Source organism: Mobula hypostoma, chromosome 22, assembly GCF_963921235.1.
Source record: "Mobula hypostoma chromosome 22, sMobHyp1.1, whole genome shotgun sequence".
Taxonomy (NCBI): domain Eukaryota; kingdom Metazoa; phylum Chordata; class Chondrichthyes; order Myliobatiformes; family Myliobatidae; genus Mobula; species Mobula hypostoma.
Window position 1 is genome coordinate 10,201,904 of NC_086118.1, and position 26,134 is coordinate 10,228,037.

Below are 26,134 nucleotides of genomic sequence, written 5' to 3' on the forward strand. Positions count from 1 at the left end.
CCATTGGTACCAATATGTACCACGATCTCTGGCTGTTCACCTTCCCACTTCAGGATATCATGGACGCGATCAGAAACATCCCAGACCCTGGCATCTGGGAGGCAAACCACCATCCACATTTCTTTCCTCAGTGAATTTGCCCGAAGAATTCTCTTCTAAACTAGGATAACAGTTAATGCTGAAATACAGAAGTTTCTGTAACTATACATTATAATTGGTATATGTTGACCAAGATGCCTATCTAATCTAATCTACTCTCATGCCTTTTGGCTTCATTTGACCCAAATTTCTCTAAACCCTTCCTTTTCATGTACCTGTCCCAATATCTTTTAAACATTGTAATCCTATTCTGTCTCTACCAGCTCATTCCATAAACCCACCATCTTGTGTGGAAAAACCTGCCCCTCAGACAGACCCCTTTAAATCTTTCCTCTCTTACCTTTGCCCTATAGCTTTAGACTTCCCTACCCTGGGAAAAAGACCATCAACCTATGCCCCACGTAATTTATGAAACTCTATAAAGTGACTCTTCAGCCCCCTTCAGTCTAGTGAGTACCATCCCAGCCTATCCAATCTCTACCTAAAACTCAAACACTCCAACCTTGGCATTTATTAGAACAGATCTCAACTTGACCTTATTGATCAGCTAATGAGAAAATTTTAGTTAAAATAAAAACTGATATAGAATCATTTCAACTGGAAACAGAACCAACATTTCTAAAACCACTCAATAAACAAGGTAGCTGACAAAACTTCATTTTATTTTTGCAGAATGCAAATTGAATGGTCAACATTACCGCTTTTCTTAAACAGATTTGTTCTAGTAGATGGAAGACCAATAGGAAAGACAACTATGATACTGTTATGATTTCTCTAGAAATATTCCTAAATTTTCCAGAGGTTACTGGGTTGAAAAAGCAGCAAGAGAATGGAATTGCAGAATGTAAGCTGAATGGTTGAACTCTAGCAGAAATAAATGTTTCCAAATGCACAAGGCAGAATCCCACAACTATAGATACACATCAGTATAAGCTCATGGGTATCAGCATATTCTCTCATTCATCTACTACAATAAGAACTTCCATTAGGATCTAACAACAGGCCATTTCAGTAAATATCTTTTTGCCTAAAATGTAGGACACAGTGATTTTCTTATAATTTGACTTATTTTGAACTGTACCTGAATAAATCTCCAATATATTTTGTATCACCTTGACTCTTGTAACAACTAGGCCAACCAGTCTTCTTAAATGTCACAATTTGAATATGTAGAGTCCGTGCTCTTTTTTCCTACAATATCCTGCAATACAGTACTATTTAAAGTCTTAGGCACATATACATAGCTAGGGAGCCTAAGACTTTTGCATTGTACTGTAGAAATTTTATGTATTGCACTATAGTACTGCCGCAAAAAAAAAATCTTGTCATATGTGAGTGATGATAAACCTGATTCTGATATGGGTCTGTATTGTGGACTATGTGGACTGAGAGTAGGAAGGAGGCAGGGGAGGGTAGCCATGGTTGGGAAAAGAGGAAGGGAGAAGGGAGGGAACAGGAAGCACCAGAGAGACAGTCTGAAATGATCAATAAACCAATTGTTTGGAATCAAATGACCTTACCTGGTGACTCAGAGTTGTGTGTCTACACCCATGCCAGCTACACCCCTGGTACTCCTTTTCTGCCACCTGTCCCACACCCCTCCTGTGGCACTCCATCCTCGTCTTTCCCAAAATTGTAAGTCTCCTACCAGACTTACAAACTTGCTCTCTACTCCTCGTTGACAAATACAGTACTATGTAAAAGTCTTAGGCACCCTAGTCATGCATGTGTGTGTGTGCACGTGCACGCACGCGCACATACACACAAAAAACATTTGCACAGTACTGTATATACTCAGAATGTTACGTCACAAAGCACCCACACACTATAACAATAGTGTTCATGAAACCTAACAATTTTCAACAATGATTTATATTTTGTGGACATGGAAAACTCAGAAGATGTTCTGTGCAAACTGAAGTAGCGTTAAAAATGTTTCCTTTAAAATTATTAGTATAGTCATCCAGTCACCTTATTATCTTTGTAATTTGTGGGGTAGTGCACAATTCCATTTCAAAAGACTACATTGAAGCCATATCCTGAAGAATAGAACACATGACTAAGGCTGACATTTATCTGGCACTTGTGCCATCCATAATACATCTGGCAAGTCACACTAATCTTTTCTACTGAAATAAATTAAGATAATGCTCATAGCGCACTTTGTGTTACGCCATTTCAAGTGGATTAGAATTGTAGTATGTAGTAAAGCAAATGACACATGTAGGCTACAAGTCTGGAAGACATTCTACTGCTAAGGACACCCAGATTAACGTTTTGTCAACCTTGTATGATGCTTCAAAAGCAAATTGCCACCAGTCTACTTAGAAAGAAATAAGATATCATATGGTAGTTAGGGATAGCACAGTGGTTCAGCTATTAAGAGTCACAGCCTCGGTGACCTAGTTTCAGTCTGATTGTGCTGTGTGAAGTTTATATGTTTATAACACAGGTTTATAACAAGTTTATAACACAGGTTTCCTCTGGTAAATTAAAAAAAGCGAAAACTGCAGATGCTGGAAACCCAAAATAAAAACAGAAAATGTGGGAAGATGCTTATTTGGCCTGAAATGTTTCTCTTCCCAAGGATTCAGCCGTGCCCGTTGAGTATTTCCATCATTTTCATTTTTTTTTTAAATTTTGAATTTTCTCCAGATATTCTCATTATCCCACTGATGTTTAGGTTGATAGATTAATTGGCTACTGTAAATTGCCCCTGATGTGTAGGTGAGTGGTAGGATCTGGGCAAATTGAAGAAAATATGGGAAGAATTTTAAAAAAAATTGTGAGGATTAAAAATATGCAAAAGTGTAGTTGATTCAATGGGTGAAGGGCTTGTTTCACTGTTGTCTCTCTATATGACTGCCTCTTAACCATTGTGCAGTTAACAACATTATTCCCTGACCTGGATTCTCAAAGAGCACCCTGTACTTAGTGCCTTTTCTTGAGCAATCAAGGGATTTGCTGTTTAAAGAATGATCAAATATGTGATTTTACTTCCTACTTACAATGGGAAAATCCTGTAACACCAATATTTAACGTCTCCCTTTTAGTATTCTAATACGCAACTTGTATCGCTACTTGTATTGTTTTGCTTCCCTGATCTTCACCTTCTCGTTGGCATTACATTTATTCCCCATTTCCTCTCCTCGGGTTCCTTATGGTTATCATAGCATGGGGGTGAGGGGTTAGAGGGGATGAGCTCCCACTACCTATTAAATGCTCCCAATGACATGTGCCTCAAGGAACCTCTGACAACCAAGTCCAGCTCTGGCCTTCACATGTGACTTAACTACTAAGCCTGGCGGAATCATTTCTGCTCACAGGAGAAGGGGTAAAGGTGGACTATTGGTGCCTTAAAACCAGTCACTCCAGGTAGATGAGGCTCATAAGTCATGGTTGGCAGCTCATCTAGAAGGAAAGTTCTGATCTCAATCCTCTGCTACCCTGCAGCTAAACCCAATCAAGGAGAAAGCTTCAGGAGTAAGCCAAGTGGAAAAATCTGCAGCTGGAGTCCCTAGGACAGTCCTATATTGAATTCAACGCTAATTGGCAACTCTTGTGGTGCCGTTGGTGCCAAACTATAAAGTCTCTGCTGTTTCTTTCCATTCATCGGCTGCTTGGAGAGGGGAGCCTGCTGCATGGGCAACCGCTTGCTCTCTATACCGTACTGCCCTGGCATGCATATACATCGAGGATGCAACATCCACAGTCAACCCTAACCAACGGAGGGTGTCTTCTCCTCTGCAATGTAAAACACATTTGATTTCTAACTATTCTCAGTTCTGATGAAGTCATTGGTCTGGAATATTAACTCTGTTTCTCTCACAACAGACTTTGCCTGGTCTGAGTATTGCTAGCATTCAAAGTTAGCATTTAATTTAATTATTCCTATTTTAAGTATTAAAATTTGTAACTGAGCAGGAAACATGCAATGGTGAAATCTGGGATTTTTCACATAATAATTGAAAAGGCATGACAGGAAAATATCTTTGAGTATACTTTGACATAACACCAATCACCCATTTTTTGTATCAATGCAGGTTCCAGTCATTCATACTCTTTTCCATTCTCGCCTACCAGAAATAGTGGCAGCGGTCTCTTCAGCTAAAAGCCGCTCTTTGTCTTCTTTTAGGTTTTCCAGCTCTCGTTGATGCTGTCGGTGGAGTTCTTCTATTACCTTTTGATGTGATTCTTCCATAGCAGAAAACCCACGCTCACAAGTAGCCTAGAACATCAAAAGTAAAATATTAATTCTGAGCATTATTCCCCAAATGCTCTTAAATGGTATGGGTAGTGAGTTATGACATTAATGCTGCCCTAGTCAAAATTTACATGGTCCTTTAAAAAGCGTCTTTTTAAATTAGTATCTATCTGATTAAAAAAAATGCTTTGTATCCAAGTTTATTCTACCTGATTATCTTAACTGATAAAAATCATTGGTAGGTTATCTTTTTAAAGATATGTATATCTCAGGAGCTCAGTAATACCATGGACGAAATATTCTGGTAATGGTATCAGATTTACAATTTGCTGTAGAAATTGCAGCAACTGCAATATTTATTCCAATGTTCAAAGTTTGTCTTACATGGCTATGTCCCTGATTCAAATCCTCCAGAAGTAAGTCAAACATCAACTTTCCCTGATAGCCAGTTATTGGCTAATGTTGAGTTGCTAGTTCTTAACCTCACTGAACTACCACTGACCATTTCCATAAAGAAGAGCTGTGCAATGAACAGCATCATACTAGAAACATATTGGAAGGAATTGAAGTTTTGCAGTATTACTGGAGACAATTAATACAAATCATTCATATGGAACTGTGTACTAACATGTATGTAAATGAATAACCTTAAAAGACTGATGGCACAATGTATAAAGTTTAATTTGTGGAAAAACTCTGTGTTCTTTATGTGACATACTATAAATGCATATTGTACAATATTATTTATTGCTTTTGCCTTGTTTAAATTTCATTCCTTCAGGACCTTCATTGACCAATTTTTACTCCCTTTTCCTGTTCTCTTCCTGCCCATGTTTAAAAATGGCAGAATATAACTGGTATGACATTCCACATAGAATGGCACTTTATGCTTTGCTATTCCTAATCTGAGTGCAGATAATTACACAGGTATCAATCCAATTGTAGCACCTGGTTGGCGCCAACCAACAAAACAGATCTGGTATTAACCAGAACGGGTTTGTAAGCTCTGCTGCACCAGACACCAGCTGAAGGATGGAAGATGCTCATGTTTCTGACAATGTTGTCCATCAGAAAGTACACATGAAGAGATTGAGCTTTACTTTTCCACACTCACCACACATTTCAGATTAAATGAACTGATTTCCTTGTATATTAAACACAGCTTTATTATAAATATTCCAGGCCCCCAAAAATTACTATTTGCCTGAACTAGTTTTCAGAATATTAAAATAAGTCTATCCAAAATAGAAATTTGTGTAAAGCACTAGCCTTCTCTCTCTAATTAAAAGAGACTGGGCTCCATTGAATTGCAGGACAGACAGCTTGGTTCCAGTAATGTTTTGAGATAACTACTGCAGTATATTACATTTGCCAAGCGACAATAAGCTGGATTTTGCATGGGTTTCCTCGAAGTAACATGGAATTAACTGGAAAATCAGTTATATTACGATCACTATCTATGTCATTGTACTGCTAAGATGTTGTGTAATGGTGCTATTCCTACAATTAAGATTATTCCAGTTACCGACACATACTCATTTCACATTTCCACCTATTTGGCCAGTATTCTGAAGGGTTATTTGCAGTATAAAGCAGATCCATTTATTAAGATAAAGGTTGCGACTCTGCAACAGCCTGTTAAGTGACTGACCTTACGAAAGATGCTGTCAGCTGCAGATCTTACTGCCTTCCAGCAGATCAGCTTTTCAACTGGATCAGAATCAGAATCAGGTTTGTTATCACTGACATACATCGTGAAATTTATTCAATCTGATCCAAGTTACAACTAGAGACATTGAAAATATTGCAATGATTCCAGTGATTACAGTTAGAATCAATGTAAAATGTTTGGCTTTTAATACAATAATCAACTAATACCACAATAAGCAAAAAACATTTTCATATGGAACTTTTGCTAGAACATGCCAAGGTTAAGAAATAGCATGTGCTGGGACTTTTGGAAAATATTGGGATAGGTAAGTTGTTTTTGCAGATTGGGATATACCCCATGTTATTACGGGAAGTGAGGGAAGAGATTGCTGTGCTATTGGTGAAGATCTTTGCATCCTCATTGGTCACAATAGTACCAGAAGACAAAAGGGCGACAAATATTACCATTCTTGAATAAAAGGATATCAGGAAATTAAAGACCAGTGAGTTTTACATCAATGGTGAGAAAACGATTGGAGAGGATTTTTAGAGACAAGATTTATAAGCATTTGGGAATCATTAGGGATAGCCAGCATGGTTTTGTGAGAGGCAGGTTTTGTCTCACAAGCCTGATTGACTTCAAAAAAGTGACAAAATAACTGATGAAGGTAGAGTGGTGGAACTTTGGAACAAACGACGAGAAGAGACTTGATAGAGGTGTACAAGATGATTAAAGGCATAGATGGCACCTTATTCACCAGGGTGACAATGGCTAATATGACAGAGCAGAATTTTAAGGTGATTGGATGAAAGTATGGGGGGAACGTCAGAGTAACACATACAAAATGCTGGAGGAACTCAGAAGTCAGGCAGCATCTATGGAAATGAATAAAAAGTTAATGTTTCGGCTGAGGCTCTTCCTGGTTTTATTTGCACAGAGTGGTAAGTGCATGGAATGCATTGCCATGGATGATGGTAGAGGCAAATACTTTAGCACTATTTAAGAGACACTTAGATAGGCATATGAATGAAAGAAAAATGAGAGGGAAGGGTTAGATTGATCTTACAGTAGGTTAAAAAGTCAACACAACATTTTGGCCATAGGGCCTGAACTGTGCTGTACTGTTCTACATTTGATACAATAGCTATGATTTGGTCACATTCATGCAGGTATTAATTTTCATGATATAATTCTAATAAGTCCAGCAAATTTAAAAGATACTCCAAAAGAGATGCAAATAGGTTAAGTGATTGGATATAGATTGCCATGAGGAATAAAATGTAGGATAAAATATAAAAGCACATTACCTGAATGATGAGAGACTACTAAGAGAGTTCTGAGAAGCAGAGGGATCCAGGAGCCCCAATGCATGCGTCTCAAAAAGCTAATATTGCAGGCATACAGTAAGTACACAAGCTCGCAAATGCTATTGTTTATTGCAAGGGGAATTGATCATGAACGCAGAAAGGTAATGTTTCAGTTATATTGTAAATTATTAAGACCACACCTGGAGCACTGCGTACAGCTTAGTCTCTTTTAAGGATGCAATTTTCTTGGAAGGAGTTCAGAGAAAATTTATGAGACTAACAGCTGAAATGGGTAGGATTTCTTATGATGGGAAGTTGGACAGATTACAATATATCTGTAGGAGTTTGGAAAGTGGAACCTGATAGAAACATACAGGCTCCCGAGGAAGGGGATGTACATGTCATGTAAAAATAAGGGGTGACTGTTTAAAAGAGGAGTGAGATATTATTTTTATTCACAAGTTTAAGAGTCTTTCAGTTTTTATGAGGGCCCTTTTTCCTATTTTTCAGGGCAGGGGTGGGGTAGTGGCACAGTAATGTTGTGTTTATCATAATGCTATTGCAAGCCAACACCAGTTTCCTCCCACATTCCAATTAGCATCTCCAGCATCTGCAGATTTTCTCGTTTTCAATTAGCATTAGTGAGCTGTGGGCATGCTATGTTGATGCCAGAAGTGTGGCGAAATTTATGTGCTACCCAGCACAATCCTCATTGATTTGATTTGATACAAAAGACACATTTCACTGTATGCATTTTTCAAAGTACATGTGAAAAAAAAGCTTATCTTTAATATTTAAAACCTTTAAATCTTTATTATGACAATGAAAGCAGGATCTATGAATATTTTTAAGGTAGAAAAATAAAAGGAATGAATGAAAAATTAGCAGGGATGGATAGGATTGTAGAGCTGAGTTTAAATTATCTTAAGTAAGAGAAGGCTTGAAGGGGCAAGTGATGCCATCTTGCTTCCGAATACCTACATGCTTTCAAGTACTGAAGCCAGTTTATTTAAAATGTATTTTTTAAATAGTCAGTAACCATTAGATTGTAATCCCAAAATAAACTCCTTTGTGCATTTGTAATTTCTACTATTATAAACCACAATAATATGCTTAGTAGATTTTCTGAAATTCATCCACTTCCAGTACTCCCATGACATTTGCTTCCCACCAACTCCATCCTTCAAACCCACACACAAGCATACATGCAAATACACATCTTTGACTCTTTGGTGGTGTCAGGCTCAGAAGTCCTAGTCATCCTCTAACATTTCAGTCCAGCAGTCTGTCCTCATGGCTGCACACTGATTCAATCATCCATATACTGCTAACAAGGTGTCAAATAGAGCCATTACAAATAATGTCCATGAAATTTTCCTTCTGCCTATCTATCTTAAGCATTCATAACAGTGTATCTCTTTAACTACATATCAGGATTTGAATTGGGGACCAAGTTTGTTAATACAATACTTGTAACTTTGAACACCATGGAGAAAAATGTTTCCTTATACACACCGGTTTGATTTGACTACCTTCTGTCAAAAAAAGCATTATTTCCTTAAACTACTCAAGCCATTTTGCTTCTAGGGACAACTTAAAACTTTCAACAATCAACATGAAATTAAACTTGTTCTTACATAGAAAATATAACACATTGATCATTATAACATTACATAGTAAACAAAACAAATTGTTAATTTATTAATATCTCAAAGTATGATAAATATTTGTAGCCAGCTGAAACAGAAAGGGAAGATTCATATATTAATTGCATAGCATTAGGGCACACACTGAAGCCAACAGTCACCAACTTATGTTACAAACCAAAGCTTGATTCCTGTGAAAGGATGCTTTTAACCAAATGCAACTGAACCCACTGTTCTGCCAGAAATGGAAATTACTTATCAAAATTATATATTCAGAATGAAGCTGAATAGATCAACAGAATTTCAGCTAACAGGAAATTTATCCCTTTAAATAAGGATTCTCTTTTTTAAATAAAGATTAAGGCAAGAGTAATTAGAAACTCTGTAAAGCTTTGTGAAGGTTTTATATGTTAACAAATCTTTTATGTATGTGCAGCGAGGGTACCTACAACTTTTGCACAGTACTGTAGTATTTTTATGTATTAAACTGTATTGTTGCTGCTGCTGCTGCAAAAAAAAACACATTTCATGATGTGTGAGTGATGATAAACCTGATTCTGATATGGGTCTTTAGTGTGGACTGAGAGTGGGAAGGGGGCAGGAAGACGGGAAGGTTGGGAAAAGGGGGAAGGAGGAGAGCATCAGAGAGGCATCCTGAAATGATCAATAAACCAATTGTCTGGAATCAAATTACCTTGGCCTGGTGTCTCAGGGCTGGTTGTGTCCACACTCGTGCCATCCCCTGCCCACAGTGCTCCAGCCTTGCCAATCTAACATGCTTTGCTTGCAACAAATTTATAAACTTGCTGTCTGCTCCACATTGACAAATACAGTACTGTGAAAAAGTCTTAGGCATTCTAGCTATATATATGTGCCTAAGACTTTTGCACAGTATTGCACATGAGAAAAATATATTCTTAATCTTTGATTTTAGGAGATGCAATAAAATTCTTAAAATGCCATATTTAAAAACTTCAATGCCTTTCAGATAACTTAACCAAATCTACTTCAGAGGCAGAGCAGATAAATGGGTTCTGCTGCATTTGAAAAGAATGCACAATAGCACACAGTAAAATCAAAAGCATAGATGCAACAGAGAGGAACTGGGCAAATTTTAGGTACTTTTTCTGGGTCTGAAGTCTTTGCTCAAAACTAGATAGTTTTTATAAGTTATTTTATGCAAATATTATGCAAACATTTTCTTTTTTATTCAGCATATTTGTCAGCTGCAGGATCTGTATCCTTCAACCATTCTCCTAAATTTTAGAAAGTTTACTCTTAAGAACTTTGCCCAGTCCAACACCAAATCATGCAATTCTATCTACCATGCAGATTGAGACACAACATGACACAACACAAGATAACTGCTGCAGCAAGGTATAGTTCTACAAGCCAACATGCAGTTACTATTCAGTATTAAATACATGGACACCTTGAGATTCTCCAGGTCCTTTTCATATTTCTCACGCAGATTTGTTGGACTGTCTTCAATCTTATTTTTCATGGCATCTATCTGCGACTCCAGCTCTTGTATGCGATTTCTAAGCAGGGCCATGGAATTCACTTCACTTGCTGTTTTCCTGTATGGGTCAGTTGATTTCTGCAGATCACTTACTAGGTCCAATTGTTTAGGATCTCTATGTTCTTTTAAAACTTCAATTTCTCGTGTAAGCTCTTCTTTTATCCTAGCACACTTTTTATCTAGTTCTCTCTTCTGCATTTTAAATTCTTCCCCTTGTCTTTTCAGCTCCTCAACATGCTTTTCCTTCAATTTTTCCATGCAAATAGTCAATGAATCGATTTCCTTCACATTTTCCTCTGTTTTCAGTCTTAATGTTTCCCCTGCTCTTGCTATTTCCCTTTTCAATTTCTCCACCTCAGCTTCATATGCCTCTCGCACTTCACGAAGCTCTTTCTTATGCTTTGCTGCCATGTCCTGAAGTTCAATTGCCTTGTCCAGTGAGTCAATTGGTTCTCCCTCAATGTGGATATGAGTTGTCTGAGTAGCAGCACCTGATTCTGAAACATCCAACTGCTTAAACTCTCCAAGGTCTCCTTTGAATTTTTTAAACTTTCTATCCTGTTCTTCTTTTTGTTTCTTTAATTCAGCTACATCGGTACCCTGCAATGAAGTACTGGAGTTTGAGTGCTCCATTTCTGAAGTGTCCACTCTCAGTCGTTTATCCCCACTTTGCACAACATCATGTTTTAATTGTATCTTGGAGATTACATAGGATAATTCAGCTTGCATCATTGCATCGTGCAGCAGAAAAGGCCAGGCATCTTTTGCATTATAATGATTGCTTAATGAGGATATACACTCCACACTGTGAACTAACTTTCTGGCCAGAGCACCCAATTCATCATCTGCCCCTGACTGAATACAGTGAGACATTTCCTTCAACAAGCAAGCATTTTTCTTGATTTGCTGCACTAACTCTGCCCTTGCACAAAGTTCAAAGTCCTGGTCAGCAGAATCAGATGCTGATGGTAGTCTGCAAGTTTGAGAACAGAAAGACAATGATTCGTCTTCTTTATCTTTATTCAATTCATTCCGAATTTCATCAATTAGCTCATCAAGCTGGCAAGTACCATAAACAGCTACAACATTCCTAAGCATCTGTTCAGTGTTTTGGCTTCTATGATGCATTTTTGTGCATTGTGCTTTCAGCTGTTGCAGCTTTTCTTTTGAATCTTCCAAAATATTATGAGTCCAGAACAATATTTCACCTTTTATTAAGCTATTATCTGCCATAATACTTAGATAATTGCTTATGGGCTTACTCATTTGCTCTTCGGTATCTGATATCTCATTTTCCTGAAGTTTAGGCATATTTACCCAAAACTCTCCTTCCATAAGTATTTTGTTAAGAACAGCATGCTTAACTTGAGTACTGGTATCATCCATAGAAACCAAAGGCATGGTAATATTTTCACCCTGTTTTCTAATTTCATCTAAAGTATTTTTCACAATGGCCTTTGGATTCTGCAAAGCATTTGCTATACTGTTAAGTGCTGTAGATTCAAGTGAAAGTTTGTCCGCTAAGTATTTCAGTTTTTCCTCTTCAGTTAGGGAATCTCTAACTAAAGATTCTTCATCAAAAAATGTTTTATTTTTTCTGGCTAAATCTTCTTCCATACATTCCAAGTATTGTACTGAACCTTCTAATGCATGTATTAATTCAGGTAATTGTCCATGTTCTCCAATATCCCATTCTTGTGCAAGCTGACCAATTTTCTGTTGTAAACTTTCCAAAACATGATGCAGATGAAGCAGTTTTGCTTGCAGTGACTGGAATTCAGCATGGACCAGTACATTATGTTTGATATTTGAACTGGAGAAAGATTCTGAGAGATGATATGTTAATGGTTGGTTTCTTAATCCCTGCCCTTTTGGATAAACTGCAGGTTCCAACAGTCTTGTATCTAAAGGATAAACAGCTTCCTTTTTAATATTTTGTTCTGCTACTAATAATTTAGTTTCAAGTGTGCATACAATTGCCAGACATCTTTTCAGGTTTGTAATGCAACTATTCACTGCTGTAACATCACATGGACTTTCAGTATTCTCAGAAGATGACAGGTCTAAAAGCCAGTTTTCAGAAAATGCTTGAACTACTGATCCAGTCAGTACTGTTACTTGAGAGTCCAAATGCTGAAGCTTTTCCATCAACTCTTTAGAAAGTTGTACACCAGAACTGAAAGTGGTAGGGCATTCAAAAACATTTTCAACTGCTGAAAGATTACTTTTTGCTATATGTTCATTTTGTTTCTTTAAAATTTCCACATCTGATTGAAGTTGGGTTTTTTGGGAAAGAAGGCTCTTATAATTGGCTTCAGCTATCTGCAGATTCATGGTCTGTTCAACTAACCTGGCTTCTGCTTCTTCTAATTTGATATGAAGTTCTTTTTCTTTTTCTAGAAGCATGTCAATGTCCGTTGGAACTTGCCAACCAAGACCTTTAAGTGTGGCCTCCTTAAGCTGCAGTTTCTTCTCTGTCTCCTCCAAGCTGGTGCCCAACGCTTCTAGTTTGATCAAGGCCTCATTGAAGTCCTTACTTTTCTTTTCTAATTCTCTTTCATAGGATTTCTTAATAGATACCATTTTAAAATTGGTTTCTTCTAGTTCATTTTTCAGTGTATTCACCTCTTGAACAGCTTTTTCAAAACCTTCATTCAGATCTTGATACCTTTCTCGATCCTTCACCAGTTCTAGTTTCAGCCCTTCAACTTCTCTGTCAGCTTCAGTCAACTGATTAACTATTTCCTGATAGCGTTGATTTAATCGTTCATTTTCAGTTGACAAGATGTCTATGTCATGGGTAAGTCGCTTCACCGTTTCCTCACTCATTTCAACGTGTTCTTCCATTTGCCTCACCATCTCACTGCTTTTGAAGGAAGTGGCCAATTTTTCTTTTTGAACTCTTTCTAATTGTGCCTCAAGAGTCTGAAGGCGATCCTCATATTCTCTGACCTTATCTTCAGCTTCCTGTACGTTGTGCAACAAAAGTTCTTTCTCCTTTTCATACTTTTCTTTCAGACCTTCAGACTGTTTCTTAAAGCGTTCTTCACTCAAAATAACTTCCTGTTCACTGCTGTGTAGCCGACAGCATGCTTCTTCCAGATGATCTTGCAGCCGCCTCACTTCTCGCTGATAATTGTCCTGAAGAGCCACTTGCCTTTCTAGGTCCCTAAATCTTTGAGTCTTTTCGAGAAGCAACCCCTCTACTTCTCTAAGTTTCTCTTCACTCTCATACAGCTTGGTGCTAAACATATTTAACTTTCTCTCATATTCATCAGTTTCTTCTTTATATTTTTGACGCTCAAGTCTCAAATCATTTTGTACTTTGAACAATGACTGTTCATTAATGGCTACCTCAGACAAAGAGATCTCCAGTCTGGCCTGAAGATTTTGCATTTTTGCCTCCTGTTGTCTTAAGAGCTCCTTGGCATCCTGGTAGCTCTTTTTTTGGCTCTGGGCTTGTATATTAGCCACCTCCTGTTTTTGCCGTTGAACTTCCAACTCAGCTTGCAGGTCCTGGTTCAGCTTCTGCAGCTGTTGCCAGGCGTTAGAACTTGCCAAAGGTGGCTCCAGCTTAGAAAAGGGGACCAGATAGTGGTTAACACAGATGCAAAAGATTTTGAAATAAACTGTTTAATTTTTGCTTCTCAGGCCCAATATTGGAGATTTAAAACAATTATTTGTTTGTAAATATATTTTCTTCATGTAGATTTGATAACTTCAGCATTATTCAGGGAAGAAAATTACATTTTAAGCAAGATAAATGCCAAACTATTAACCACTGGTTGAAAAAAAAAGCACAAATAAGCAAAGAACATCCAGCATTAATAAAGTCAGAATAACGTTAGTATCTCAGAAAACATGCATATGAAAAGTTAGCATTATTGGTCAGGAGGGAAGATCTATCAATGCATGGTTAGCATACAATAATCAACATACAGGCAGGGAGTTTTTCTATTTATAATGAAATCTAGTGCTTTTAACCGTAAAATTTTCTTCTTAAGACTGACTAAAAGAAATTCTTTAATAGGGTATGATTTGTAGCTTAGGCACGTTTAAGCCTTCAATGCTTGTGCTTCAAAATTCTCAAATAGTTTATATCCTTGTCCCTCCCACCTACTGTATACCTCTCCAACTGGAACCAAGTGATTACATGTTAGCTGTAACATCAGTTATAATAACTACATTGTTTCTATTTGGTGGAAATCAAAACAGCTGACTACAACATACAAGCACCAGTGAGGAACATACAAAGAATTGGAAGTCTTAAGCAAAGATATGAGTGGATGTTGGCAAACCTATTTTGTTCAAACTATTATTCAATAATTCACGAGTTAAAATACAGTGAATAGGAAATTAACAAAATATCACTATAACCTTAATTGTCATGCCCCCATTTTGAAAGTCAAGGATAGGCAATTCATTTATTCGTGTTCAAAATTAATTCATAACTGCACCATTTTTACCTTACATAAAATGCAATGGCTGCAGTTATCACTCCATGAAAGCGTGTTGGGAAAGCGGAAATGGATACAAATTCAAGGTACAAAAATTAAGTATTCAAAAGCAACTATAATTAAAACAAGTTTAAGCTTTCTAATGTCACCACATATAACTCACAGAGAACATTAACTTATTTATAACCTTTTTCTTGCTTTCATACAAATAGTTTATTAGGGAATTCTTAGGTTCATGAAAGAATTTCAGTCACCCTTTAATATAGCTATCTGATGGTACACATTCAGGATTTGCTTTGAAAAATCCTCATGAACAAATTTGACAATATTTTACCTATATTTTAATTTTATTTGACAATAATTAATGCATTGTGGATTTGTACGGCTTCAGTTATATTCAGATAATACATCAGTTCAGTCAACTGAAGAATGACAAGCACTTATAACAGAACACATCTGCATTACTGAAATGGTATGAGAAATAAATGGGTAATTGTAGAGTTAAGTGTGTAATGTGGAGCTAAGCTTGAGGGAGAAGGAACTGTTTAGAAAGCAGAAGAAATAGAGGCCAAGAAATTCCTTCACACATCTCCCAAAACAATCTTATGTAATTGAAAATAGGCTTAACCTGATTTTAAGTAACGTTCCATCCAGTTCTGGGCCTCTTAGTAAATTTAACTCGACTTTCCCACAGAACTTTTGTCAGCACTAGAATATATTGCCCCAGCATCTAATCTCCCTTTAATAGATAAACACACTGCAACAAAAAATCATCTCCAGTATGCACTTTAACCCTCCTAGTCTGAAAAATAGTAATTCTTATCCACCCACAAAAGGAACCAGCTAATCTTATTTTGTTGAAGCTATTCTATATAAAAAAAGTACAACTACATTCTTTGGTATCACTGAGACCAGTGACCAACAATGATCTAGAATACATGCTCACAAGTAGGTCTGGACTGCTGTGGCTATAGACAGCAAGGACATGGTAATTCTATTTCCTAATCCCCAGATCATTCCAGGTGTTGCTGCATATTTTTACTACAAGTAAAAGTTGTTTACTGCTGTGTTAAGGAAGCCACCCCAACAGTAGAATCAGACAAAACTTCATCTCTTTTTCTTCTAACCCATGAGAGAAATTTGAATTGGGCATGAAAATGTCTGTGTGGTAGGCCTGGTAGTTGCATGATCTTGCTTGTAATCTGGTTGGCCTATTTCAAAGGTGTCTCCTGAGTCATAGCTTCAAGGCTGAGTTCTGGTAGTTGCATGATCTTGAAATGGATCAATACACTGGTACTAGTGAATCTGACAAAGCACAGAGTTACACTAGGATATCAAAGAAACTGAGAATTCTACATTTGATTGCAAACTTCATGACACTTAAAAAGAGCAAAAGGATAATCCCCAATGCTGATTATCACCATTATTTTACAAATAGTTAAGCAATTTCTCGTGTAGTACATGAAAGAATCAAAACCATTGCTGGGACTATGTACAGTTGAGGATGCTTAGGCTAATAAAATCTCCTTAGAGAAGGAGAGATGTAATTCATATTTGTGATATTAGGTTGCATGCTCAAGCCATTTTCTGGTTCACCCACCATGTTTTTGAGCCTGGTGTTCGGCAGACAGTGGAAGATTAATATTTTGAAAGTAGTGAAACACTTTAAGAGAACTGCAGAAGAACGTATCGCACATCTCACAAGGATCAAGAAAAAGTATGTATTTCCAACTCAGATGAATGATTTAGAAACATAGAAAATAGGTGCAGGAGTAGGCCATTCGGCCCTTCGAGCCTGCACCGCCATTTATTATGATCATGGCTGATCATCCAACTCAGAACCCCGCCCCAGCCTTCCCTCCATACCCCCTGATCCCCGTAGCCACAAGGGCCATATCTAACTCCCTCTTAAATATAGCCAGTGAACTGGCCTCAACTGTTTCCTGTGGCAGAGAATTCCACAGATTCACCACTCTCTGTGTGAAGAAGTTTTTCCTAATCTCAGTCCTAAAAGGCTTCCCCTTTATCCTCAAACTGTGACCCCTCGTTCTGGACTTCCCCAACATCGGGAACAATCTTCCTGCATCTAGCCTGTCCAATCCCTTTAGGATCTTATACGTTTCAATCAGATCCCCCCTCAATCTTCTAAATTCCAACGAGTACAAGCTCAGTTCATCCAGTCTTTCTTCATATGAAAGTCCTGCCATCCCAGGAATCAATCTGGTGAACCTTCTTTGTACTCCCTCTATGGCAAAGATGTCTTTCCTCAGATTAGGGGACCAAAACTGCACACAATACTCCAGGTGTGGTCTCGCCAAGGCCTTGTACAACTGCAGTAGTACCTCCCTGCTCCTGTACTCGAATCCTCTCGCTATAAATGCCAGCATACCATTCGCCTTTTTCACCGCCTGCTGTACCTGCATGCCCACTTTCAATGACTGGTGTATAATGACACCCAGGTCTCGTTGCACCTCCCCTTTTCCTAATCGGCCACTATTCAGATAATAATCTGTTTTCCTATTTTTGCCACCAAAGTGGATAACTTCACATTTATCCACATTAAATTGCATCTGCCATGAATTTGCCCACTCACCCAACCTATCCAAGTCACCCTGCATCCTCTTAGCATCCTCCTCACGGCTAACACTGCCACCCAGCTTCGTGTCATCCGCAAACTATTCGCAAAATACATATTGGAAATATTGATAAACTTATATCTGAATAGATTGCTCATTTCCATTCAACATGCCAGAGATATTTTTTAAAAGTTAGTTCATTAGTAGGCGATTCAACATTCCCTCTTCTCTCAACAATGATGCCATAAAAATCATGGCAAAATATGAAAAAGATCTTAAAATATAGTTTCATTTAAGATATACGGTTGTAAAGAATGTCATCATATTCCCTAACTGGTTTTCTTACACTGATCATGGGATGAATATGGAGCTTTATTATCCCCTATCCAGCTTAACTCTACTTTAAACCACCTGTCTGCACCTCAAACCACCATGATCGCCAAACTATTAAAAGCCAACTTAAAATAAGAGCATTTGTAGCTATACTTCATCTCTTATTTACCATAAAAAAATGTTTCTTCTACCAGAAACACATTTCACAGTTTTCAACACTCATTTAAACAACGTAGGTAAAATCCTCCTCATATAACACAGATACAAACTAAGCTTACTGAGCTAGTCTCTTAAAATCATAACAGTATTTTTCTCCTGCAGACATAGTACTAAATATAAAATTAGGTTTCACTTGTACAATTTGTGGATACAGCATGGTTGATTGGGGATTGAAGGCTCACCACCATCTCAACTCATACATGGAAAAAAGATACTAGGCACGAGATACCGAAGAAGAACTTGCACTTGTGGAACTGAACAGTAACACGTGTTTTCTGGGCTGAGCTTTGTTGATGCATCTATTGCAATTAAAGCTGAGACTTGTCAGAAGACCAGAATGAGGGGTTTCATGAAAAACAGTGTATAAACTGATCTTGAATAAGTGAATGGATACACATATCTCTGCTCATACCAAATAGAACAAAACTCTATCTTAGTTAACAGTAAAAATAAAAACTAATGAATTAATAAAGCCTCGATTAGACAACATAAATTCAAAAGATGATAAATCAGTCACCATACAATTAACCAACATAATAGGAAAATTAAGCCAGCAAGCAGTAACCCCCATCACCCATATATTAGGCTGAAGAACTGATTAACAAGTGATGGGGATCACCACTTGTTGGCTATCCTAACTATCCTCAAGAAATAGCTGGCAAGTCATCTTCCTGAACTACTCGATATCTTGTGGTGCAGGAAAGCTGGCAGTTAGAGTGTTTCTGCATTCATTTCTAGTTTTGATAATAGGAGAGCAATAAACCTCTAACTTAGAGAGAACCTACAATGTTCCACGTACCTGCTGCCTTCATTGTTCCAGGAAGGCTTTCAGTTTGGCAGATGCTGTTATTACTACAGTATAGATTGCATAAAGTAGGCAGGCTGCATGCCTATAGGATGGTAGATTGCTTGCAATTCAAACAGGCTGTTTGCATGAATAATGTTAACCTTTCAATGCTGTTGGAAGTTGCACTTATCCTCACAAACACAAAAAATTCTGAGAGACAGCATCATGCAAATGGTGGATGTCCGATAAGTCACTTGCCACAGCCTCTGACCTGCTCCTGCAGCAACAAAATTTAATTTGCTGGTCATTGGAGGAGGAAATATGCACGATGAGTGGACTATCTTGTTGGTATGTGCAACATCCCTGAATATTTCCAGGTTACAAGTAAAATCAGAATCAAATTTAATATCACTGGGATATGTCATGAAATTAGTTGTTTTGCGGCAGCAGTACATTGCAATACATAATAAAAAAACTATAAATAACAATAAGCATATATAAAAATATAATTAAATTAAATAAGTAGTGCAAAGAGAGGGAAAAAAAACTCAAGTAGTGTCCATGGGTTCATAGTCCTTTCAGAAATCTGGTGGTGGAGGGAGAAGCCATTCCTGAAAGGTTGAGTATGTGTCTTCAGGCTCCTGTACCTCCTCCTTAATGGTAGCAATGAGAAGAGGGCATGGCCTGGATTATGGGGGTCCTTAATGATGCCGCCTTTTTGAGGCATCACCTTTTGAAGGTGCCGTGAATGCTGGGGAGGCTAGTGTAATAAATACGAAAAAATTAAATAAGTAGTGCAAAAAGAGAACAAAAAATAGTGAGGTAGTGAAAACTGGTTCCTCGTCCATTCAGAAATCTGATGGTGGTGGGGAAAAGGTTGTTACTAAAATGTTGAGTATGTGCCTTCAGGCTCCTGTACCTTCTCCTTGATGCTATCAATGAGAAGAGGGGATATCCTGGATGATGGGGGTCCTTAATAATGGATACTGCCTTTTGGAAGCATCTCCTTTTGAAGGTGCCCTTGATTCTGGGGAGGCTAATGCCCATGATGGAGCTGGCTGAGTTTACAACTTTCTACAGCTTTTTACTGATCCTGTGCAGTGGCCTGTCCATACCACAGAGTGATGCAACCAGTTAGAATGCTCTCAGGTTCATCTGTACTTCCAGTAAGATGGCAGCACATTCGATTGCAGCAGCATCTACAGGGCAACTAAAGGTTTTTATACGTATTTTTTATGATCGCAAGGCTCTGCTGGACATTAACAACTTAAAGTACTGCAGATCTAACTCCATCATATCATTGGCAGAGGAAATGAAAAAGCTGGACTCGTTGTGCAGCATGATGCTTCCTGCATCAGGGAGACATCAGTCCAAAGGATGTGGGCAGTCTAACAGCGAGTGATCACCTTAGTAGTTTTTCTTGTGATCATAAGATCCTGTTGGACATTGTTAATGTAGAATGCTGCAAGTTCAATTCATTGATTTATTGGCGGCTGGTGGAGAGCTGAATGGCCTTGGTCATATCAAGGACTAGCCCTCAAGCCATGGTGTTCCCTGTTTACAGCCGCCCAGGAGAGAGGCATCAGAGTCAGTGCACTCCACCGGAGATGGCATGGCATCTAAACTGAAGTTGGTGCTGCCCCTAATGTTCGCTTGGCAGAAGACAAGCTGTATCATGTTCGACTGCAGATTTCTGCAACATTCATGGACTCAGGGTCTCGGACTCTTTTTTTTTGTGTGACTATACTTTACTGATATCATATGTGTGCTATAACTTGCTTAGTACTGTGTTTTGCACCTTGGCTCTGGAGTAATGCTGTTTTGTTTGGCTGTATTCGTGTATAGTTGAATAACAATTAAACTTGAACTATAAACTATGCTGTTGTGCCTCCTTTGTAATTGCATCAATATGTTAGGCCCAGGATAGATACTCAGAGATGCTGACACCCAAGAACTTGAAACTGCTCACCTTTTCCACTACTGATCCCCCGAGTGTGTTCCCTCGACTTCCCCTTCCTAAAGTTCACAATCAATTCCTTGGTCTTACTGACGTTGAGTGCAAGGTTGTCGCTGTGACACTGCTTAACCAACGGATCTATCTTGCTCCAGTACACCTACTCATTGTTAAGTATTCCAATTTATGAAATAGCTTAAGATGACACAGCCTTGAGGAATGCCTCAACCGTGGGAAGGGCCTGAAACAAGTGGCTCGATGAAAGCTGGAAAAGAATTTGAAAATAGAGAAAAATGTAACAGCATCTGGGAAATGGTCAGGGAAAACTTGCCTACGCTCTACAATTTATAAGAATGACAAGTATTTTCATTCAACTATAAAATTTAGATGGGCTTTGACAAGGTTAATATTGAGAAATTCTTGCTCTCGGTTAGTAAAAGTGGATTGTCTCAGATATACAATCAATCATTTTGTGCTCAAGAGAAACATTTCAAATGAGGTTTCTGAAAGTGGATTTTTTCAAGATGAGAAGGCTAAATATTCAAGGTGGAGATCAGATTTCAGAAGTCCATTGAAACATCAAAGGAAAAGGCAGATTAAGTGGAATGGAGGTGAAAGAACAGCAAAGATCTTGTTGAATTATAAAGCAGTTGCAACAACTATCATCTTTTACTGAGTTATTAGCTGGACTGAATTTAGTGGATCCCAACATTATAGCTGCCAATTCTTTAGTGTTTCACCCAGGCTGTTGTCAGGTTCTGGAAAGCACAGGATAGGCACATCCCAAAGAAGTAGCAGCATTCTAATGGAGGATGAGGTAATTATTTTGGACAAGGGAAGTCAAAAACTACATAAGAACAAAAGAGAGGGCATATAATATAGGAAAAATTAAAGGGAAACTAGAGGACTGAGACGGTTTTAAAAACCAATAAAAGGCAATTTAAAAGCAATAAAGAGAAAATATTAAGTATGAAGGTAAGCTAGCTTAATATAAAAGAGGATACCAGACGTTTTTTCAGATATATAAAGAATAAAATAGAGGCAAGAGCAGATATTGGTCCGCTGGAAAATTATGCTGGAGAGGTAGTAATGGGGGACAAGGAAATGGTGGATGAACTTAATAAATATTTTTAAGGATGAGATTTTAGGGTACTTGGAAGCAAGTGATAAAATAGGCCAAAGTCAGTATATGATTTCCTAAGAGGAAATCTTGCCTGACAAATCTGTTGGAATTCTTTGAGGAGATAACAGGCAGGATAGACAAAGGAGAGTCAGTGCATGTTGTTTACTTGGATTTTCAGAAGGCTTTTAATAAGGTGCTGCACATGAGTCTCCTAAACAAGATAAGAACCCATGGTATTACAGGAAAGATACTAATATGGATAGAAGATTGGTTGACTGCTAGGAGGCTAGGAGGCAAAGAGTGAGAATATGGGGGGGGGGGGGCTTTTCTCGTTGGCTGCCAGTGACTAGTGGCGTTCCATGGGGGTTGATGCTGGAACTGCTTCTTTTATGTTCTATTTCAGTAATTTGCGGAAGATAGGTGGAAGGGCAAGTAGTGTTCAGGAAGCAGGGAGTCTGCAGAAGGAATTAAGACAGATTAGGAGAAGGGAAAAACAAGTGACAGTGGAATTGAGTTTAAGGAAGTGAATGGTCATGCACTTTGGTAGAAGGCATAAAGTCAGACTATTTTCACAGGAATTCAGAGCAAATTCAGAAATCAGAGGTGCAAAGAGACTTGGTTGAATAACTTGCTGGTTGAGTCAGTGGTAAAGTAGGCAAATGCAATTTTAGCATTTATTTCGAGACAACTAGAATATAAAAGCAAGTACGTAAACCTGAGGCTTTATAAGGCCTTGGTCAGTCTGCATTTGGGTTATTATGAGCAGTTTTGTGTCCATTATCTAAGAAAGGATGTGCTGACACTGGAGAGTAACCAGAGGAGGTTCATAAGAATAATCTTGGGAATGAAAGCATTAACACATGAGGAGCGTTTGATGGCTTTGGACTTGTATTCACCGGAGTTTAGAAAAATGATTGGGGGGTTGGGGTGCAATTGTGAATCTCACTGAAACCTAGATTGAGTGAACCTGGAGAGGATGTTTCCTACAGTGGCTGCGGGGGCCAAGTCACTGGGTATATTTAAAGCAGAGATTGATAGCTTCTTGATTAGTAAGGGCATCAACAGTCATGAGGAGAGGCAAGAGAATGGGGTTGAGAGGCTCCTATGTCTTATGGTAGTTTTGGTGCTCATGGTCATTTCTTGATATTGTATGGAATAAATCAAAATGAAAAGAGTTTTCAGAGATGGCAGGGAAGGATAGCAGGAAGGATAATCCACTTCAATACAACTTCATATTTTAAAGTAGTCATATCTAATGAAACCAAAGGCCTCAACAACAGATGTACAGTACAGAGATAGTTATTGAGGTAAGTGATGCAACAGTGATGGAAACAAGCAGTGTTAGGAGATGGGATGGATATTGACACAGGTAAGTAGTCTGATCCCCATTTCAAGGTCAAATTTGACAAGGGTTGCAAACACTTAGGACTCGTTTTAATCAAATGTTTGGACGAGCAGTGGAGTCACCGGCCAGGAAACTGAGTTAACATCTTTAGCCTTCCCAGTATTTATTTAGTTAATGAAAATTACATTTCACCCAATCTGATAAGTTAGCAGAAAATTCAAGAGTACTGGTGCTAAGGCAGAACTAAGTATCATCAATTTACACGTGAAAAATATATCCATGATCCATGTGATTTTTTTTCTGGCTGGCTGCTGGTGACTGGTGGTGTTCCACAGGGGCCTGTGTTGGGACCAATTCTTTTTACGTTTGTTTCAATGATTTGGATGATGGAATTGATGGCTTTGTTGCAAAGTTTGCAGATGATATGAAGATAGGTGGAGGGACAGGTAGTTTTAAGGAAGTACAGAGGCCGCAGAAGGACTTAGACAAATTAGGAGAATGGGCAAAGAAATGAAAGGGTAGATTATTTTCTAAATGGAGAGAAAATACAAAAAACTGAGATGCAAAGGAACAGGAGTCCTTGAGCAGGATTCCCTACAGGTTAATTTGCAGCTTGAGTCTGTGGTGAGGAAGGCAAATGCGAAGTTAGCATTCAAGACTAGAAATATAAAAGCAAGGATGGAATGCTGAAACTTCACAAAGTAGTGGTGAGGCCTCACTTAAGAGCATCATGAGCAGGTTTGTGCCGCTTATCCTAGAAAGGATGTAGTGAAACTGGAGAGGGTTCCAAGGAGTTTCACAAAAATGATTCCAGGATTGAATGGCTTGTCATATGAAGAGTGTTTGATGGCTCTGGGCCTGCATTCATTAGAATTCAGAAGAATGGGGGTTGACTTCATTGAAACCTATTGAATGGTGAAAGACCTTGATGGAGTATATGTGGAGAGGATGTTTCCTATGGTGGGAGAGTCTAGACCAAAGGACACACCCTCAGAATAGAGGGGCGTCCTTTTAGGACTGAGATGAGGCACTTTTTTTTAGCCAGAGAGTAGTGAATCTTTGGAATTCATTGCCACAGGCAGTTATGGAGATCATGTTTTTTTGGATATTTAAGGCAGAGGTTGATAGATTCTTGATTGGTCAGGGGATGAAGGGATACACGGAAAAGGCAGGAGATTGGGGCTGAGAGGAAAATTTGATCAGTCATGATGAAATGGTGGAGCAGATGCAAAGGGCCAAATGGCCTAATTCTGCTCCTATATCTTATGGTCTATATTGCAGAGGCCAGCATGTAAACAAGAAACACAGAAGGTCCCAAAATAGAAAGGAGTGGTATTCAAACTAAATATACAAAGTTGTTATTCAGACAGCAGAGCTCTCTCTTGGGAGACCACCATCAACCCAAAGTGTGAAAAATTCTCATTTTCCTACCCCGCCTCTGCCTCCCCCCCAACACTGATTTCACTCGAACCACCGAATTCTTCGTACAGGTAGTTTTTAGCTACATACAGAGGGGGCAGATGCACTTACTGTACATTCAAGGATGATCTACACCCCTTGCTCTGCACCTCAACTGTCTGCATTCCTAATCAATGAAGGTTCACTGAGTACTATAGGAATAGTCAGGATGGCTTTGTCAAAGGCAAGTCGTGCCTTACGAGCCTGATTGAATTTTTTGGGGATGTGACTAAAAACATTGATGAAGGTAGAGCAGTAGATGTAGTGTATATGGATTTCGGCAAGGCATTTAATAAGGTACTGCATGTAAGGCTTATTGAGAAAGTAAGGAGGCATGGGATCCAAGGGGACATTACTTTGTGGATTCAGAATTGGCTTGCTCACAGAAGGCAAAGAGTGGTTGTAGACGGGTCATATTCTGCAAGGAGGTCAGTGACCAGTGGTGTGCCTCAGGGATCTGTTCTAGGACCCCTTCTCTTCGTGATTTTTATAAATGACCTGGATAAGGAAGTGGGAGTAAATTTGGGTTAGTAAATTTGCTGATGACCCAAAGGTTGGGGGTGTTGTGGATAGTGTGGAGGGTTGTCAGAGGTTACAGCGGGACATCGATAGGATGCAAAACTGGGCTGAGAAGTGGCAGATGGAATTCAACCCTGATAAGTGTGAGGTGGTTCATTTTGGTAAGTCAAATATGATGGTAGAATATAGTATTGATCATAAGACTCTTGGCAGTGTGGAGGATCAGAGGGATCTTGGGGTCTGTCCATAGGACACTCAAAGTTGCTAAGGCGGTTGACTCTGTGGTTAAGAAGGCATACGGTGCATTGGCCTTTATCAACTGTGGGACTGAGTTTAGGAGCCGCAAGGTAATGTTGCAGCTATATAGGACCCTAGTCAGACCTCACTTGGAGTACTGTGCTCAGTTCTGGTCACCTCACTATAGGAAGGATGTGGAAACCATAGAAGGGGTGCAGAGGAGATTTACAAGGATGTTGCCTGGATTGGGGAGCATGCCTTGAGTGAACTTGGATGAGAGGTGACCTGATAGAGGTGTATAAGATGATGAGGAGCACTGATCGTGTGGATAGTCAGAGCCTTTTTCCCAGGGCTGAAATGGCTAACACGAGAAGGCACAGCTTTAAGGTGCTTGGAAGTAGGTACAGAGGAGATGTTAGGGGTAAGTTGTTTTTTTACGCAGAGTGGTGAGTGTGTGGAATGGGCTGCCGATGACAGTAGTGGAGGTGGATACGATAGGGTCTTTTAAGAGACTCCTGGATAGGTACATGGAGCTTTGGAAAAGAGGGCGATGGGTAACCCTAGGTAATTTCTAGAGTAAGGACATGTTCAGCACAGCATTGTGGGCCTGTATTGTGCTGTAGATTTTCTATTATTCTGTTACTGCAGCACAGAAATAGGTCCTTCAGTTCATATGATCCATGTCGAACTGTTATTC

The 26,134-nt window shown here is 38.7% G+C and overlaps 1 protein-coding gene across 3 annotated transcripts in view; it reads right to left on the minus strand.

Annotated features, from left to right (window-relative positions):
* Nucleotides 1-26,134, minus strand: part of LOC134360175 (protein outspread-like) — a 464,667-nt gene that overhangs the window by 48,585 nt on the left and 389,948 nt on the right. For all 3 annotated transcript variants that reach the window (XM_063074210.1, XM_063074212.1, XM_063074211.1), the window contains exons 16-17: nt 10,340-14,002; nt 4,180-4,327 (exon numbers count right to left, since the gene is read on the minus strand). In XM_063074210.1, the coding sequence (XP_062930280.1) occupies nt 4,180-4,327; nt 10,340-14,002 (3,811 nt within the window). The remainder of the gene's footprint in view (nt 1-4,179; nt 4,328-10,339; nt 14,003-26,134) is intronic.